The 18138-nt window shown below is 47.2% G+C and overlaps 2 protein-coding genes across 2 annotated transcripts; both read right to left on the bottom strand.

Moving 5' to 3' along the window:
- Positions 1–3143: 3143 nt before the first annotated feature.
- On the bottom strand, positions 3144–5716 carry LOC109765516 (uncharacterized). Its single transcript, XM_020324297.4, has 5 exons — positions 5290–5716; positions 5125–5204; positions 3748–3823; positions 3542–3673; positions 3144–3458 (listed from the first exon to the last, which is right to left on the bottom strand). Exons 1-5 carry the CDS (start codon positions 5623–5625, stop codon positions 3333–3335), a joined length of 750 nt encoding a protein of 249 aa, XP_020179886.1. The 5' UTR covers positions 5626–5716; the 3' UTR covers positions 3144–3332.
- Positions 5717–14098: 8382 nt separating this feature from the next.
- Positions 14099–16181, bottom strand: LOC109765515 (uncharacterized). Its single transcript, XM_020324295.4, has 2 exons — positions 15672–16181; positions 14099–14706 (listed from the first exon to the last, which is right to left on the bottom strand). Exons 1-2 carry the CDS (start codon positions 16007–16009, stop codon positions 14523–14525), a joined length of 522 nt encoding a protein of 173 aa, XP_020179884.1. The 5' UTR covers positions 16010–16181; the 3' UTR covers positions 14099–14522.
- Between the last annotated feature and the right edge of the window lie 1957 nt (positions 16182–18138).

Genomic DNA, 18138 nt, shown 5'->3' with positions numbered 1-18138 from the left:
TTCTGTTGAGTGCATTGTAAATATTTAATTATTTTTGTCCAATGAAATATGGCAAAGCTTCTGTTATTGTTTTAAAAAGGTGGTTGTCATTGTTTATTTGCAAGGGGAGCAATGATGTTGTTAAATCCTATATTATAACTAAATAGGTGGTCCCCACTGATCTATTTCTATGAACATGCAAACATGTCAACTTAGTATGCAACCATGCATGGGAAATGCCCACCTCAACATGCAAGCATGCATGGAAAAAAACTTTTCATTCTATTATACTACTTATTCAATCAATATTTACAACTATACGATAAATCATATGTATTTCAATTTCGGTATTCGTATTATCAATCCAAATATTCACAATCCATACAACCATTGAATTATATAGCAACCAATTCCCCAGGAAATGTGCATGGTATCATGGAAGAGCCGAAGCCAACAACAAAAGGGTGCCCGATATCACCCTTTTCAAAGTTACAAGTGTTGTGTTGGTAGTACACATAGAGCCCTTCGAGTTAATCACCAACTGATATCAAACAAAGCAAGCTAAAAAGGCACATCCACATTAAAGGGGGGAAAGCTTAGATTAACAACAATATGAGCATAACCCATTCAAAATTTTAAGACCATAAAATGGACAATCCAGTTGTTGTAACCGATCAATAAATTTTAAATTTTTCCATAGTGAGCCCTCATGAAGCAATGCGATATTCTATACCGAAATGACAGTTCCGAAATCAGAATAATATGAGCCTCAGCTATGGAATGCTGGAAATTGCACATTCACATGCATGAAACAATAAAGGTATTACTGATATTATAAATGTATTTTGGTTCTTTTGCTTTTGTGTCAAATAAAATTTATGTGAAGATGTTGACAGGGATAACTGGAGAAACTAGAGGAATATAAGCATGCGCTAGCAGTTTGAGGTGCACTGGTGCACTAGACCTCATGATCAACATTAGGAAGTCTTGGAAAATTTTGGCAAAACAACAATATTCATGCAACATGTCTCCATTTTATAGATACAATTTTGGTACACGACTATATAGAAACAAAATATGATCATTTGTTCATGAATAGGGCCACGGGAAACTATTCATTTAGATTTGAATTTGGTATTTCTCTTTTTATTTACAAAGTATTTTTGCGGATAATCCCAATTTTGGTTTAATAGTACATCCCAATAAAGGACGACCATACTTGTTCAACTTATCTCTTTCAACTTGGATACCATGAGGCGGGCCTTGGAAAGTTTTTGAATAAGTAGGGGGAATTCGTAGATCCTCCAAACGTAGAGCACGTAGGGCTTTGAAACCAAATACGTTACCTACTTTTTTAAACTATGAATCTAATCTTTTGGAAAAAATAAGTCTCTTCGCTTGAATTTTAGAACTTAGAATTTATTACCCTAGAAAAAAAAGAAAAACTGTTGTGGATTGAATTTAGATATGGAACTTTCTGACATGGTAGATGTGTTCCGTGTCATAAATTAAAATTTAATGAGTTTTAGACTTTGTTTCTATTAGCCTAGTGCATTAGTGCATCTCATGGGTGCATACTATATGACCTGGACCCTGGAGAAGCATTACATCCTCTAGAAGAGGCAATTGTGTTTTCATTCCCAAAAAAAATGGAGATGCAATTGTGTTACCGGCTGGTGATTTTGATAAGCCACATCTTTAATAAAACACAAATTGCAAACTGACAAATTATGACATGCAACAACACAACATCATAGAAACTAGCTACACCTCTAATTCAACACTAGGAATCTGAAACCACAAGCCTGCTACATACAACATCACCCCAGCTTCGCTTGCAACCCACAGTCCCACACATGACTTTGAGGGCCAGGCGACGCGCTCCTCCCGATCTACCCTAGGCGGCTGCCAGCCGCCCCGCTCCTCCCAACCCTAACTGTGCCGCCAGCCGCCCCTCCCCGCTCCTCCCCCGCTTCGCCGCCGCCGGAGGGGACACCGGCGAAGCCCGCATGGTCCCCAGGGAAGGTGGCGGCGGGGCGTCCTCGTCGTTCTCGCGCAGATCTCGCGGCAGCCGGTGGCGCGCGGCGGTATTTCGTCGGTGGCTGGCGCCTGCTGCCCGTGGGGCGGCGTCCCTCACGGCGGCGGGGATGCCCCTGAACGGCACCTGGTGGTGGCCATGTGGCGGCGCGCGGGTGGGTCGGATCTGGGCTTCCGGTCTGTGTCCTCGTCGTGGCAGCGCTTGCCGTTGCCCTCGGCCATGAGGCGTGGTCCGGGACGGGCCGAGCGCCGGTGGTGCTGGCCAGGACGCACGCTGGCAGCGCCCTACTTCATCTCGCGTCATCTCGCTGGCCAATGGTGGTGGTCATCTTCGTCGTCAGAGATGGCCGGCCAGAGGCTTGGTGATCGGATCTCGAGATTCATCATCTAGTCCCGGCTGCGAGTTGGGGAGACATGGTTGCCGGTGAAAACCGAGCCGTTGGCAGGCGATGGCGGCGTTCTACGCCGTTACCTTGATGGAGGCATCGTCGTGTAACTACTGTCGACCCACTCGTGCTGCTCTAGGGGAAACCCTAGGATCTGGTGTTCCAAATCGGACGATGGTGGCACTGCGGTGTCGTTTCTCTCTTGGGGGCATCATTTGTGGAGCAGCGCTGGAAGTCAGAGGCAGGAGGTGGAGCGGCTTCGTCTTGCACGGAGCTTCGGTGTAGATGTTAAGTCATGCCTGACCGACAGGTGCTACGCTTTGTCATGCCTGGTCGGCAGGTGCTACGCACGACAGATCTTCCAAAGACTTCAAGCTGTGTCGGCTGGTGGTACTTGGCAGCATGGTGCTGAGGTGTATCAGTGGCGACCGCGACGTGCACAACTGTTTGCGCGCAGGAAGGAGGTGCTGTTGGGCGCCGTGGTGGCGTCGACGATAGCTAGACTGAGCAAGGTTGATGCATCAGTACAATTCTGAAGATGGAACGGTGGCAGTTGGCGGCGACGGCCTCTAAGAGCACGCCGGACCGGCGAGACCCATGCCCGGCAGGCGTCCTGGATGGGTCCTCAGGTCTTAGATGTTAGGTTTGGCTGCGATGTCTGTTTGGTATTTAGGCCCAGGCTATCTGCACCCCTTCATCAACTGGATAGGTGTAGCGACAGTTTGTTGCTTAGACGGCAGCTTTAGTCTTACTGTGGTATTACTTTGTAAGGTCTTATGAGAATAATTAATAAAGTGACCGTATGCATCGCTCAGATGCAAAGGCCGGGGGTCATCCTCCTTTTCTAAAACATGACTTTCTGCAGCTACATAAGCAAGCATCTGTCTAGAACCACTTCCGGTGCCATACAACAAGAGAACCCCGTCAAGTTCAATGCCAGTCTGATTTCTTTTGTTTCTCGTCGGGCTCATCAAGTCTTTTCTTGAAGATAGCTGAATTGCGAAGCTTCTCTCTGGACTCGTGAGCTGAAGGTATTCTTGAGTTGCCCCGATGTCCCTGAACAGATGCAGAGGCGGATTACATAATTTTAACTAATAGGGATATCGTGAATCTGGGTTACACACCACCTTGAATCGTACCGTTCTGAGAGATTCTCTCTTGTTTGCACGGTGGCCATCTTTTTCCTTCATAGCATTGGGAAAGAGAAGATTCTGTGCTTTTTGAAAGAACATGAAGCCCTCAATATCACCATTCCTGATGCCTGCTTCTAGCTGCAAGGGAAGAAAGCATCTCATCAAATGAACACAACTTGCTTAATAAGTACTGAAGAAGGCCGCTCACTTACCTGAACATGTAAGATGCAGATGAAGATGCTGGCAATGGGCAACCAGCTCTCATCAGGGGAGAGCGACAAGTTCGTTCTGGAAACAGCAATGACATTTGTAAGTTACCCGAGCAGACAGCTTGGGTCTAATCTCTAATTCATGGATAGAAAATGTGCAAAGTGTTGAACAGGCAAAAAGTAAGCCCACAGCAATTAGAACATGGTGGTATGCTAGAACAAGGTGGTATGGTACACCAGAAGTCAATATGAATTAGTACACCGTTACAACTTACAAGGCAGGGTGGCAAGTAACATTTGGCTAATCAGTAATGACACTAAATTTCAATCATCATACTCGGAAGAGGCAGAAAATGGAAAGTACGGTAACTTCGCTGCTCCATTTTGTATTGCTTCCATATATAAATTTACATACACATAGAACCACAACATGTACAACATGACAAAATAAAGGGCCAAACAAGTAATGACTGTACTTAACGTTGGTAGGTCCATATTTCATAGCAACACCATGTGATAGAACCAGAAGAGCAGTTCATAGTCCATAATATACTCCCTCCGTTCCAACATATAGCGCGCCCGCGCTTCCCGAGGTTCAAGGACGCACTATATTTTGGAACGAAGGGAGTACTACATTACTGACACCACAGAAGAAACTCGCATGAAAAATCTGACGACGGGTTGAAGTACAGATGGGGATAATGGCTGCTCACTCCAAGTTGTTTACCACATTGCAACTGTTAAGCAATTGAAGATGGTCTAATAAGTGGATCTTTGTCGACGGAAGCTTAGGGCAATACTGAAGTGGAATCCTCAACTTCCCTGAACATATGGGGATAATCGGCTGCTCACTCCAAGTTGTTTCCCCAATTGTAATCGTTAAGCAATTGAAGATGGTCTAATAAGTGGATGTTTGTCAACGGAAGCTCAGGGCAATACTGAAGTGGAATCCTCAACTTCCCTGAACAATCTACAGCTCCAATGGCACTAATCGGTGGATCTTTGTCGACCAAAGCTCAGGGCAATACTGAACTGGAATCCTCAGCTTACCTGAACACTCTACAGCTCCAATGGCACTAGTAAGTTGGCAATAGAGAACTGGAATCCTCAACTTCCCCGAACACTCTACAGCTCCAATGGCACAAGAAGCATTTTGCCAACCTAAGTCAGTCACTGGCTCGTAACACTAGCAACTACTCCTACCTAGCAGCCAAATAGTGATATCACAGAGCCGGGATTTTTCAATGCAAAACAACAGCTAATTGAAAGGTTGAAACACTAGTCTCAGATAAAAGCCTAACAGAGCGAATAATCAATTGTTCCGGGATACCGAACAAAGAAAACAGAAGCTCGTAGCTCAGGATTCACAATTATACAAACCTAAGGTAAGGAGCCAAATAGACGGCCGCGTAGACCAGATACAGCTTGCTGCCGCTGTCGAGCCACGCGAAGACCCAGCTCTAATCCCAGGGAGAAAAGCACCCAAAACATTATCAGTCCGTGGGGAAAAGAAATAATAAGAGCAACCAAGATGCTTCGGCTCACCAGCCAGTTGAAGTAAGGCAGGAAGGAGATGATGGCCATCACGCCCATCCTCGTGTCCGTCGCGCCGAACTCCCCGTCGTCGTCCTCTTCCGCCGCCTCTCCTCGGACCCTGGCCGGCGGGAGCACGAGGGACGCGAGCACGCAGGCGCCGATGGCGGCCACGAACGGCGCGTCCTGCTGCAGCTCCGCGCGGCAGGCTAGGGTCCGCCTGCTGCGGGGCCGCGGGTGGAGAGAGCGGGCCCCAGCCTCGCATCCATGGGGGGCACCGAGGGAGGTTGCGCGCGGTGAGCGGCGGAGCGGCGGGGGGAGGGAGGCGGTGGTGGCGGCGGCGAGCATCGGGTGCCGGAGGGGGGAGAAGAGCAAGTGGCCGAGCAGGGGGTTTGACGGCTGCCGGGGTTGGTAGTACAGACACAACCTTTCCGCTTTCAGCTCATCTACGGAGTTCGCGGTTTCCGCTTTCAGTTACCGTTCACGTATAGTACAAAACACATGACCAGTTGAAAGCTGCGGACACTAAATGCCACTAAATTATTAAGTCGAATCTAGTTTATACTCCCTCCTTTCCGGTTTATAGGCCTTATCTCAAAATTTCAGTTTTTCCATTTTATAAGGCTCAATTTGGTTGTTCCACATCACATGTTCAGATTCCAAGGTGCATTAAATCATTGCATGCAAATATTAAGGGAAAATTGACCAATGCATGTACTTTATGCATGCATGCATTGCAATTAATGCATTAGTAAACATAATTTTAAGAAAAACAAGAGCATTAATTGAGTGCTTTTGCAAACTACAAAAAGTATTCCACCACTCACCATATACCTTGGTTGATGAGATTTTTGAATTGAGCCCTATAAACCGAAAAGGAGAGAGTACGTATTAATCAAAAGAACACTGTATAAGATCATATAACAAGGTAACTGATCCACATACATAAATGAGACCCTAAACAAATGGAAGGATACCAATACGAACCCCGCAAAAAGAAATACCACTATGAAAAAATAAACATATTGTCGTTGTACCACCATAGCTCTCGTTGATAATAGACAACATCAAAAAAATCTAGTCACTAAAATATATGCAAAGACCTGTAAAGAAACAAATACCGTTGAACCATCACAAACTGAAATAGGCAAACAACTGTACTAGTATCGCCAAGTCAAACAAACGATATTGCTGGCAAATACTTGAGAGAAGAGGTTGTAGAAGAAGACGATGTTGTGGTCAACGATACACTTGAAACCCAAAACGTCCTTCATGAGGAAGAACAAGGACAAAACTCACACGCTCTACGACAATGCTGTACAAACGCCATGAGGATGAAATCGTAGTCAAATGTCTTTTATTCGAGATGGCATTGTTATCACCATTGGGACAATCCTCTGCGACATCAAAATCTACTACACAAAGCATGGAGACAACGGCAATCTCCTCCACTCCGCCCACGACGCCAGAGAAACACTCAAAAGCGGAGGAGATTGGTTTTGTGCCAGCAGAAGACTTTTTTTTTAAAGTTACCCATAATAATAATTCACATTCGATAATGAAAATGGATTTAGGAAACTGTCAAACAAACAATCTATTGCTGACCACCCTATTATGTTCCAGTTCTTTCTAAAAGCCCGTTAAATTTTACATTACTCCATTGAGGAGCTAGCGCCAGGGCTCTTTCTTGTCTATTACGAGACCTACGGTAATCTCGAGACCTACGGTAATCTCGCCTTTGGCACTCCACTGAATGGCCTGGCCCAAATCTGTAGATATTGTAGCGGTTCTATAAAGGTTCCATTGACATGTTCAGACAGTTTTTAGAATCTTCATGTTGTTCCTTTTTATTCGTTCGTTTCTATGTGTGTTTCTAATTGGTTTTTCATCGATTTTCTTGGGTATTTTGTTCACCAGTTTTCTACGGTGTATTCTTTTTCTTTTTTCAACACGTGTCTACTTTTTTCAAATATATAATGTACATTTTTTCAAATACATGTTCAAAAAATTAAATACATGTTGAACTTTTTTTAATGGCACAAAACATTTTTTGTTCAGAAATAGAATTGTATAAACTTATTTTCTGAAATGCGTGAAAATTTCTTTACACTGTCACGTACATATTTTGAATGGTATTGAACATCTTTTTTAAATTAAAAAAAAATTACATTGTATAATTTTAATTTTTCTAAATTTCATGATTTTTCTTAAATGCATGAGCATTTTCTCAATGCCACAAACGTTATTTTAGAATGCTATCAACATTTTTAGAAGTTGCTCGTACTTTTTTGTAAACCGCGTGAACATTTTTAAAATGTGCAATGAACGTTTCTAAAAATTTAAAGAATACATATTTCCATTTGAGAAATGTGCGTAAAAGTATTAAACCAGAGAACGAAAAAGAAAAAAAACGCACACTAGGGGCCAGCCTATTTAGGACGTCGTTGAGGCGATGTGTTCTTTCGTCTCGCATAATGCGAGACAAAGACGCGCCCAGGAGTTTGGCCTCATAACGAAAATCAGCAGTTTTATTGACAACCCCTAAAAAAACAGTTTTATTTACAGTACGGGGAAAAGAGATGTATCCTCGTAGGGCCACCGCCCATTGACCCAGTTTTTATTGAGACCCTGACCGCGTCCGGTCAGCACGGCAGGGTGGCAGGGTGGCCGCCGCCCGAGTCGGGTCAAGGTTGAAACGACGAATATTCGCAAAAAAAAAAAAAAAGGTTGAAACGACGAAGAGCGCCGAGCACAGGTAGAGTTGTAGGTGACACTGCACTTGTGGGCACCCCATGTTCGTTCGTTCCTCCGGGTAGGTACACTACACACACGCGCACTTCACTTGTGCAGCCTGCACGTCGTCAGCCCAACCCAACCACCCTCGAGAAAAGCGCGAGCCACAAACATGGACCGGACGACGCAACGTACCCAGCGGCGACCTTTTGGCCCGCTCGTCGGTCGCTTTTCGCGACGGACGGATCCAACTGAATGAAGGCGCGTCGGCGCGAGGGCGCCATCACCGACCAGAGGCAGAGTGTCCGTCCAGTCCATTCCAGTCCATCCGTGCCCGTGAAGCTTGGTCGATCGATCGATCGGTCGGTCGAACCAACCAACCTCCCCCTCCCCTGGTCCGTTCTTCTCCTTGGCAAAATCCCATTTCCACTTCAACGCTTCTTTTTCTTTTCTTTTCCTCGGTGAGAAAGATAAAAGGTCGTGCGAGCGAGTACTACGAGCCGTCGCGCGGGCACATGGCCGGACGCTTTTGAAACGACGAAAGAAAGCTGAAAAAGGTCCAAGGCAGTGAAAGTCCCCTTCTACACCCGGCTCGGGATGAACAGTAACTCGAAAAACATTTAAAAAAGTTCAAAAAAATCAGAAATTATTTTATGGCAAAACTTTGACAAATGTTCTAAGAGCTTGTAAAATTTCCTAACGAAATCAGTGTTCCAAAATGCTTTTGAAACTAGCATTTCAGAGTATCGATTTTTTTTTACCACGACTTCCACAAGTGTGATTTCATGATGCAACTTTGCAAGCTCTTAGAACATTTATCAAAGCTTGCCATTAAAAAATCAGATTTTTTGAACATTTTTTAAATATTTTTTGATTTTACCGTTTGAGCTCGGGTGCAAAAACTTCATGTCCCCAAGCCAGCCAAATGCAGGGTGACGGACTGACAAGGGAGGTCGGCAGGGGCTAACAAGTGGCCCGACTAGACGTCTCACATGCCGGCGAGGTTTGCGAGACGCTTCCGGGAAATGAGGAAGGGGAACGAGAAATTACGGCAGGGGCCTGATTTGTCGAGTTCAATGACTCGACCAGGAGTTCAAGTTTCGATTTTCTCCAACTCCTCGGCCAAGCCGAGGCAGGGAAATTACGGCGCGAGAATTGCGTTGGTGTCGATCTCATCATTGGTGAATGTCATCGAGCCGTTTTGACTACATAGAGAGGCACGTATGGGCCACCAATAATGGAGTCAAATCCAGTAGATCTCAGGTAAAAGGTCATGAGCTGACAGCCTTGGCACGATGGTAGCAGAGACACAGGATTTTATCCAGGTTTGGGCTCTATTGAAGAGAGAACACCCTACCGTTCTGCTTTGATTGTATTGATCGAGGGAGTGCAGAGTACAAGTTAATCTACCACGAGATCGTGTGTATAAGTGTTGACATCCGAGGTCTTCTCGCCTCGGTTTATATAGACACCGGGGTACCTAGGGTTACATATAAGTCGGTTACATCTATGGGTTGACTCTCCTGGGGGCCTGGCGAGCCTGGCCCACTGGTTGGTTGCTTCGGGGATCCAAGGCCCAGCCCATATGTTCGGGAGCCGGCATCGTTAGCACCCCCCCTATTCAGGACACCGTCACTGAGGTTAGATAACGAAAATGGATTTAGGAACCCGTCCAACATGCGGCATGCTGCCGATGGCCCAATTACACCGCATCTCTTTCGAAAAGCACGTCAAATTGCGCGAGAGCTATATCTCGCTTTTAACGAGATGGAAGGAGCTCTCGCGTCATGCGCAGCGCGAGCGGCCGGCCACCGGCTCTCCGATTTTCTCTGTGATTTTTCTTTTTTTGGTTTGTTTTTTTGTTCTTTTCTTCGATTATTTTATTTTTTATCTGATTTCTTTGATTTTTTTCTTCAGTATAACTTCCATTTTATTTGTTTCACCGGTTTTACTCGTTTTTCTCAGTTTACACTATTTTCTTTGGTGTTTTCTTTGTTTCCTTCTTCATTTTTCCTTGATTTTCTTTGGTTTCCTTCGTTTCTCTTTCTTTTTCATCATTTTCATAGGTCTTCGTTGGATTATTTCTTTTTTTCTTTGTATGTGTTTTTCTTTATGGGTTTCTTCTCTTTTTGAACCTTTTTTTATCGCTTTTTTTTTATTTTCTATGTTTGTTGTACCATTTTTCCTTGGTTTTCTATGTACGTTTTCCATGTACATGTGAAACATTTATTTTAATACATGTTAGCATTTTTAAAACACAAGGTTAAGATTTGTTAAAAACAAATGTTTTTGATGCCTACATCTTTCATATACACCAAGAACAAATTTTATGCAGATCTAACATTTGTTAATACATGATTAGCATTTTGAAAATATAATGATTAACATTTTTTCAACTGCAAGTTTGATTTCTACTTTCTTCATAAACATTATACATTTTTTACATACATCTACGACATTGGTTTGATATACATTTAAATTTCTACAAATACATGATTACCATTTTTTTATAATGTCACATATAATTTTTCAAATACATGAACATTTTTAAAATGTCACAATGTTTTTTGTATGCGATCAACTTTTTTTGTATATATCGGGAACAATTTTTATACATGTTTAACATTTTCTAAATACATGATTAATATTTATATATATATATTTTTTTTTTTGGTTTCTACTTTTCGCACACATTGTACTTCTTTTATACATTGGGGAGATGTTTTATGCATGTGTAAGATTTTTTAAATACATGATAAACATTTTTTCATATATATGTTTTAATGTCTATTTTTTACATACACATTGTACACTTTTTTTTTGGGAAACTTTTGATCTATTCATCTCCAATCATGACAGTACAACGAACACAAGAAATAATAAAATTACATCCATATTCGTATACCACCTAACGACGACTACAAGCACTGAAGCGAGCCGAAGGCGCGTCGTCATCATCACTCCTCCCGTGACAGAGCCGGGCACAACTTGTTGCAGTAGACAGTCGGGAAGTCATCGTGCTAAGACCCCATAGGAGCAACAAACCAGAACAACAACCACCGCTGATGAACAGAAGCTTAGATGGGAAGGATCCAACCTGAAGACACATGAACAGAGACGAACAAAGACCGGTTCCGAGTGATCCACCAAAGACAACCTCCAACTGAATCCCGCGAGATCCGCCGCAAACACACCTCCACATACCCTCCGACGATGCTAGACGCACCACCGGGACGGAGCTAGGCGGGAGAACCTTATTTCATCTTTAAGAAGCCGTCGTCGCCTCATATTCTTGAGCATGACACAAACTCTAACAAAACTTGAAAAAGCACCTAAAAACGGAGCCCTCCTGCCAGCAAGGGCCGGGATCCACCGCGCACTCATGGCCCTAAGGCCACAAGAGACGAGGCAGAGCGGCGTCACCGCCGACTGGAGGCAAAAACCCTAACTGCCTTGTCTTGGTGGAGAGACAAAGGTATCAGTGTACACTTTTTGTATACATTAGAAACATTTTTCCATACACGTTTAACATTTTTCAAATGTAAGATTAACATTTTAGCATTCTATATATAAAGTGATTTTCATATTAGATATATTTAGAATATTTTGAAATTTAAGCAAAGGTAAAAAAAATTAAAAGCAAAAAACAAAGTAAAAATGTGAAAAAAGGGCTCAATGCCTGCGATCCCCGCTGGGCGGCCCATTCCAGGCGCTGCTTGACGACTGCACTGACTATGTCGAGCCCGTTAAACTGTATAGTGACCCAGGGAAGAGTTAGGCCCAAAAGAACCAAAATCAGCGGGGGGTTTTTTCCGATCAAAGGGGAGCCCCCCAACTCCATTTCGTAGAAACGAAATCAAGACCACATAAACGACGAAGACTCCTGGTCTACACGCCAGGTCCATGGTGTCCCAAGAGTTCACCAAAACGACCAGACTCTTAGGACCAATTACAGCATAACCTAGTTACATCTCCCTGCTAGAAACGAAAGTTACTCCTCTTAACAGGAAGAACTACAAAGCTCAGGACATCGGAACAAAAACCACATGGATCTCATCTGCCATCCTCGGGTTGCTCTTTAGTTCCTCCAATGTAGCTCCCCCCGCCCTCCCCCATGTGCAGTGGCTTCAATGGTTTTTGCCCAAGACAGCGGACGCTGAGACTCGGTGCACTTCAGTCTGGTTCGAGCTCCAGGGGTAACTTCAGCTTCTTCAGCAGGTGGTCTCTGAATTGAGCCGTTCGTCCTTCCAGCAGTTCCTTGTGAGGTTTTGTCCAGTCCCCTAAATAATGGATTATCTTCTACCAGACCTGCTTGATAGAGATCCATTTAGTTGTACTACTAAAAACAATATCGTTCCTGGTATTCCACAATCCCCAAAGGACAGCAGAAGAGACTACATTTAAACGTAAGAATCTGAATCTCTTGTTACAGAGCCAACCACTAGCCAGTTCTAAAAAGGAGTTAAAATTCTTATCAAAAACTAACCCCACTTCTTTCCAAACCAACCTAGCAACCACACACTCAAAAAACAGCGGTTCATCGTACGGAATGAAAAATAACACAGCTGTACTGTTGTAGGGGCACCGGCCAGCGACCCAGTGTGCCGCCCGTGCCAGTCAACCATTGAGACCCTGACCCGGTCCGGTCAGCACGGTAGGGGGGGGTGGCCGCCGCCCGAGTCGGGTCAAGCCTGGAACGACCAAGAGTGCCAGAGTGCAGTGAGGATCACACCGTCACACTATACTTGGGAGCCGCTCCATGTTCCTGCGGAGTACCACTACACACACAAGTGTAGTATACTTGTGCACCCTGCACGTCGTCAGCCCAGCCCAACTACCCTGCGAAGAACATGGACCGGACGACGCGACGTGCCCAGGGACGACCTTTTGGCCCGCTCGTCGGTCGCTTTTCGCGACGGACGGATCCAACTGAATGAAGGCGCGTTGGCGCGAGGGCGCCATCACCGACCAGAGAAGAAGCGAGCCCGTCCAGTCCCGTCTATCCGTGCCCGTGAAGCCTGGTCGATCCATCCATCGACCGGTCGAGCCAGCCAACCAACCTCCCCCTCCCCCGGTCCGCTCTCCCCCTTGGCCAAATCCAGTTTCCACTCCAACGCAGGACGTGCGAGTGAGTACTACGAACAGGCGCATGGCCGGCCGTCGGCGTCCGCTTTCCCAAAGCTGAAAAGGGTGCAAGCCAATGCAGTCGGGAGGGGAGTCGGCAGGGGCTGCCATGTGGGCCCGCGCCGGACGTCTGACAGGAGCCGGCGAGGAAAGGGAAGTAGAAATTTACATCACCTGCTCCTCAGCGGCCGCATTCAATTCCTCCTCCGCTGTTGCTCTACAGGGCGTGGGGACAAGGAATTGAAGCGCGGGTGGAGGGAACGCCGGGGTCAAATGGGCTCGGCTCGTCCCGTCTCGCCTCGTCGTCTAGCCTGCCGGCGCGAGTACATCTGCTGCTGCTGCTGCCGCCTGCTCTGCTGTAGATTTGGTGGGGAGCGGCCGAGGGAGGATATCGATCTTGATTTTTTAAATTTATTTCTCGGGCTCCGCGGCTGTCCGGCCACGATTTGATTTGATGTTGCTTGGAAATGTCAACAGAGATCGGGGAAATGGTTTCTGTTTCCGGTTCATCTGGAGCCCTGCCGCCCCTACGCCGCGTGACATCATTTCATTAGTAGAGTGTGACACCTCCAGCTTATGCTTCCACTTGTCCAGCCGTCGGAAAGTATGGTGTGCTAGTTCCAGAATCGTGTATGTGCTATCGTGCCAGTGAGATCTTTCACCGTTGCGAGCAAACAAACATGAATGAAGGCGTAGGCCAGATACTTGTAGCATGCCATCAGGCATGATAACCATGAAATGGAACACATGCAGCATCAGTCTTTTCAGTTAGATTTTTCAACATCGACCAGAGCCCTGTATATTCATTAGGATTATTATACTAGTATTAGCAAATTCATAAGGAGAACCGGCCAAAAACCGACGGCCTCCTCCGTCAACACGCACACGCACAACTCGCAAGATCTTGACAGGACCTGCTGATACATGGGTGAAAAAGTCAGGGATTCGGTCACCCACATGTCAGTTTCCTCTTTACCCATATGTTCCATCCGCTTCATTAGAAAAACCTTAAACCTACCACCACCACCATCACCATTCACCAACAACTACTAGAGTACAAAACACAAAGAAAAATAATTAAGAGCAGAGCCTGGGAAGCAGCAGTAACTCCCAATAGCCGGCAGGCACTGGCCACCATTTCCCTTCAGTCCGTCTCTAACCTATACATGTTCGTCACCGATACAGGCTGCTGCCGCTGCAGGCGCAAAAACCATGGTCGCAACGCAGCACCACCAAAAGCGCAAGGGGTTCAAACAAAAAACACAAACCCATATATGTCACTGGCTGCCTGGCTGGCTGTAAGTAATTAAGCGGTCGGTAATTTTCTTTCCTTCTTCTGACGGTGGTGGTGCTGACGGGGGTCTTGGCCTGGGGGGAAAGGAGCACTGTCAGCCGGCGAGGATTGAGCCGGCCCTGGTCTTGGGCGGCCGCGGCGGGGACTCCACCTCGCCCAGGGACGGCGGCCTCTGCGACAGCTTCTTGGCGGACGCGCTCTTCTCCTTCCTCTCCATCTCCTCGTCCGCCTCCATCTGCTCCGTCCTGCACTCCTCGCTGCAGAACGCGATGTCCCCTCTGCTCAAACGAAGGATTCAGGTTAATCTCAGTGTATGCATGGCATGGCATGAACCAGTAAACACATGGCTTGGCAATCACTCAACGAACTAGTCATGTAACATGTCTGTCTTATCACACCTTCCCTCACAAATGGAAATGTTTGTTAGCGGTAAACATGCAATTAGTGAAAGATCGTACTACGTTTTTTCATACTGAACGTCTGCTTGATCCTCCACTCCAAACCAATACACAAGGAACCATATAGTTTTCACCTTCATGCGGCGAAATCACAATCTCAAAATGAAACCCAAGGACCCTACACAAAAAGCCACAGTTTTTGTTGAACCCATCCACCAGACGGAACGAACAGCAGTAAAGCAGTGGGATGAACACCTTTGGCATCTATCAGAAGCTCTGATGATGATAATCCAAAAAAAATACACATGCTTAGCAGCTAAGTCTCTCCTGAATCCCGGTCAGTAACTTTGTAGAGAAAAATCAGCGGTAACTCCACACCACATGCAAGCGTGCAGATGAAATCGTGACCGTAATTAAGCCCGGCGATTCAGGCCAGCGCGGAATTTAATGGAATCACGCGCAGAGTAAGCTACCACCACCCGTACGCGCACGACACAGACGACAGGGCCTCTGCACCAATAGCCCATCATGAAAAAGAAGAAGAAAAGGGAAAAGCGCCCGCACCGATCCCTTCCCTTGTTTGTCCTAGCACCAAGAAACGAATGGCATTATGTAACCTTTTTCTTTTCTTTTCTGGAGAATCAGGCCGGCACTGGCTCCGGCTTTTCCCCCGGCCGGCGGTCAAAATTTCTCTTGTTCCGCCGAGAAATACCAGCTCCGAACACGCCGGAAGCGGCCCTGCCCGGGGACCCACCGGACCGTACCAAAGACACAGGCAAACACGACGGACGGAGGGAGGAGGGGGAGGAAGGATGGACGGAGGGAGGAGGGCGCCGGGAGCGGACCTGTACATGAAGATGTCGCGGTTGCTGGCGATCGGCTTCCGGCAGAGGAAGCAGGCGTCGAGGAAGTAGCCGTACGGCAGCCCTCCGGCCCCGAACCCCGCCCCGGCTCCCACGGCGCACACCAGGTCGTCCTCAACGCCGGAGCTGACGAGCCGGGTCCACGCGTCCGCCGACGCGCCGCCGCCGCCGATGGTCGACGTGCTGTCCCCGCCGATCCCGCTCCCGCTGCCGCTGCCATTGCCGGCGCCGCTGCTCCCACCCTTGCCCCCGCCGCGGCCCAGCAGGCCGGCGCCGGCGCCGCTGCCGTGGGCGGAGGCGGAGGAGGAGGAGGAGTCCATCGCCGGCGCGGAGGGATCGGTCCCCCGAGGGCCGGATCCGGCGACCGGGGGGAGGAGAGGGCCTTTATCCTTCGATCCGGTGGCGCTCCCGTGCTCGTCCTGGCGCCGTGGTGCGGTGTGGTGCGCGGGCGAGAGGGACGGTGCGCGAATCGGTGGTGTTTAAAGGGGAGACAGGCTCGGCAGGAGGTGGGAGGTGGTTTTATTAAGTGAGTGGGGGCGGGGAGGGGAGGGCCGGTGGCGGGTCCCGCCCGCCATTACTGGTGGGGCCGCGGTGGCGGGCGGGACCCACCCCGGGTTTGCTTTGTCCCGAGGCTCCGAGCAGGGGGCCTGCCGCCTGCGCGCGTCCGCCCTTTGTTTCCGTTCAACGTTTCTCGACGCTTCTCTCTCTGTTCTTTTGCGCCTGCGGCGTGGGGCCACACGGCAGTGGGATTTTTCGTGCAGTGCACTGTAGGTTTTGCGTGCTCCGGGGGGTGCTTGTTGAGAAACTTTGAAACGGGAGGAAGGAGACAACTTCGGATGTTTATAGAAAAGCTTTACATGTCACTCGCTTAATCTATTTTCAAGAAAGTTTACAAGAGGACATTCCCTAAAAAAAAAAAGTTTACAAGAGGACATAGCCACGTGAATATATTCCTGGAAGCTAGCCAGATGGACAATGCACCTTGCCCAAGCAAACACACTAGAAACTCGAAATACTAAGTGGAGTACAAGATTATGGCACGGTGTAAATGGCAACCAGCTAAACATCTAGAGGGTTGGATGAAGCAACCGAGGTTGTATTAAACCGTAATACAAGGCACCACTAGCAAAGGAAAAGTGAGAAACTCCAAAGGACACGACATGAGAGACCCAACCAAGGCAACGCCGAAATCTCGAGCACGGAAAGGCCACATGAAGTAAACACCCAAGGAGTTACGTCATCGACAACCCCATGCCATCGACCACTCACTGGAAGGGTTGGCATTGTCCAGAGCAAAGCAGACTGTAAATAAAGACGAGAAAAGAGTCGGACTCGTCGAGCATGCATGAGAAGATTGCGCAAATTCTCTACTGATAGGGTGATCATTGCCCATGAGAGTAGGGAGAAAGAGCGATGATGAAATGACATGGTCTTAGAGTGTCACGAATGAAACCATCTCCCCTAGAAGGGCGGTAAATGCCCAAGGCGGGGGTGCAAATGAAGGGTATTGCACGACAACGAGAGTGACGGCGAAAGGGGTGCCAAACGGCGAGAAGGTGTAGATTTTGGAGGAAAATCACAAACAAAGTTGACGAGTTCAACGTGGAGATAAGGAAGGACATGAAGACCACACCACCAACATGAGGAATGTCATGTATGTAATTTTGTCGTCATGGTCAGATAGAGCTGACTAGGGACCCCCCACATCCCTAAGCCCATCGCAGAGGCATGAGGGAGGCAGGTCAAAGCCTCTAGGGTGAGTGCTGGCCAAAGGTGTCACCCATTTATCGACTCTCCAAACGTCCCCCCTCCATGAAAACCAAATCACACAGCCTAAGGATGCTAGCAGCATCTGGCTAAGGCTTTGAGTTTGGCTGGCAGTCGTATCCAAGCCAACGCGTGTTTACGGGCACACTATGGTAGGATCTAGGGAAGGTGAAGCACGAGGTGTTGGGACTATTTTGGATACGAGTGAAAAGGGTAGAAGGTTGCAGGTGCAAGGCATGGGTTGGGTGCAGCCTCGCTACCACCGTCTGCCACGCGGCTATGCTCGACAAACTCCAACGAATATGTTGGGGAGAGGGAGGTGTGCGGGTGGGGCCTTGAGTGGATGGCGCACAGCCTCTAGCCACCCGGTTTCTCTCACCTATAGTCATTGTTGAATGCGATATCCTGAGATGCATGAATTTCAAGGAAGACAACTTTTTATAGCAAAAATGGCGTTAAACTTGATGCATTTTGTTCATGGCTTATTTGATCGCAATTACTTCTTAAAAATTATAGGGCCTAAGGGAGAGAAACCTCTCGGCACAACTATATTTATGCAGGTAGACCGACACAACTTATTAATTGTGCCATGAGCTCCATAAAAATATTAAATATTCAAACCGCTAAGTATTTAAGAAAGGTATCTATTATCCGGGCAAACACAAGAAAACTCTGACTCCGC

This window comes from Aegilops tauschii, chromosome 2, assembly GCF_002575655.3.
Source record: "Aegilops tauschii subsp. strangulata cultivar AL8/78 chromosome 2, Aet v6.0, whole genome shotgun sequence".
NCBI lineage: Eukaryota > Viridiplantae > Streptophyta > Magnoliopsida > Poales > Poaceae > Aegilops > Aegilops tauschii.
The sequence above is the reverse complement of the archived record's forward strand: the minus strand, read 5'-3'. Positions and strand labels throughout refer to the sequence as shown.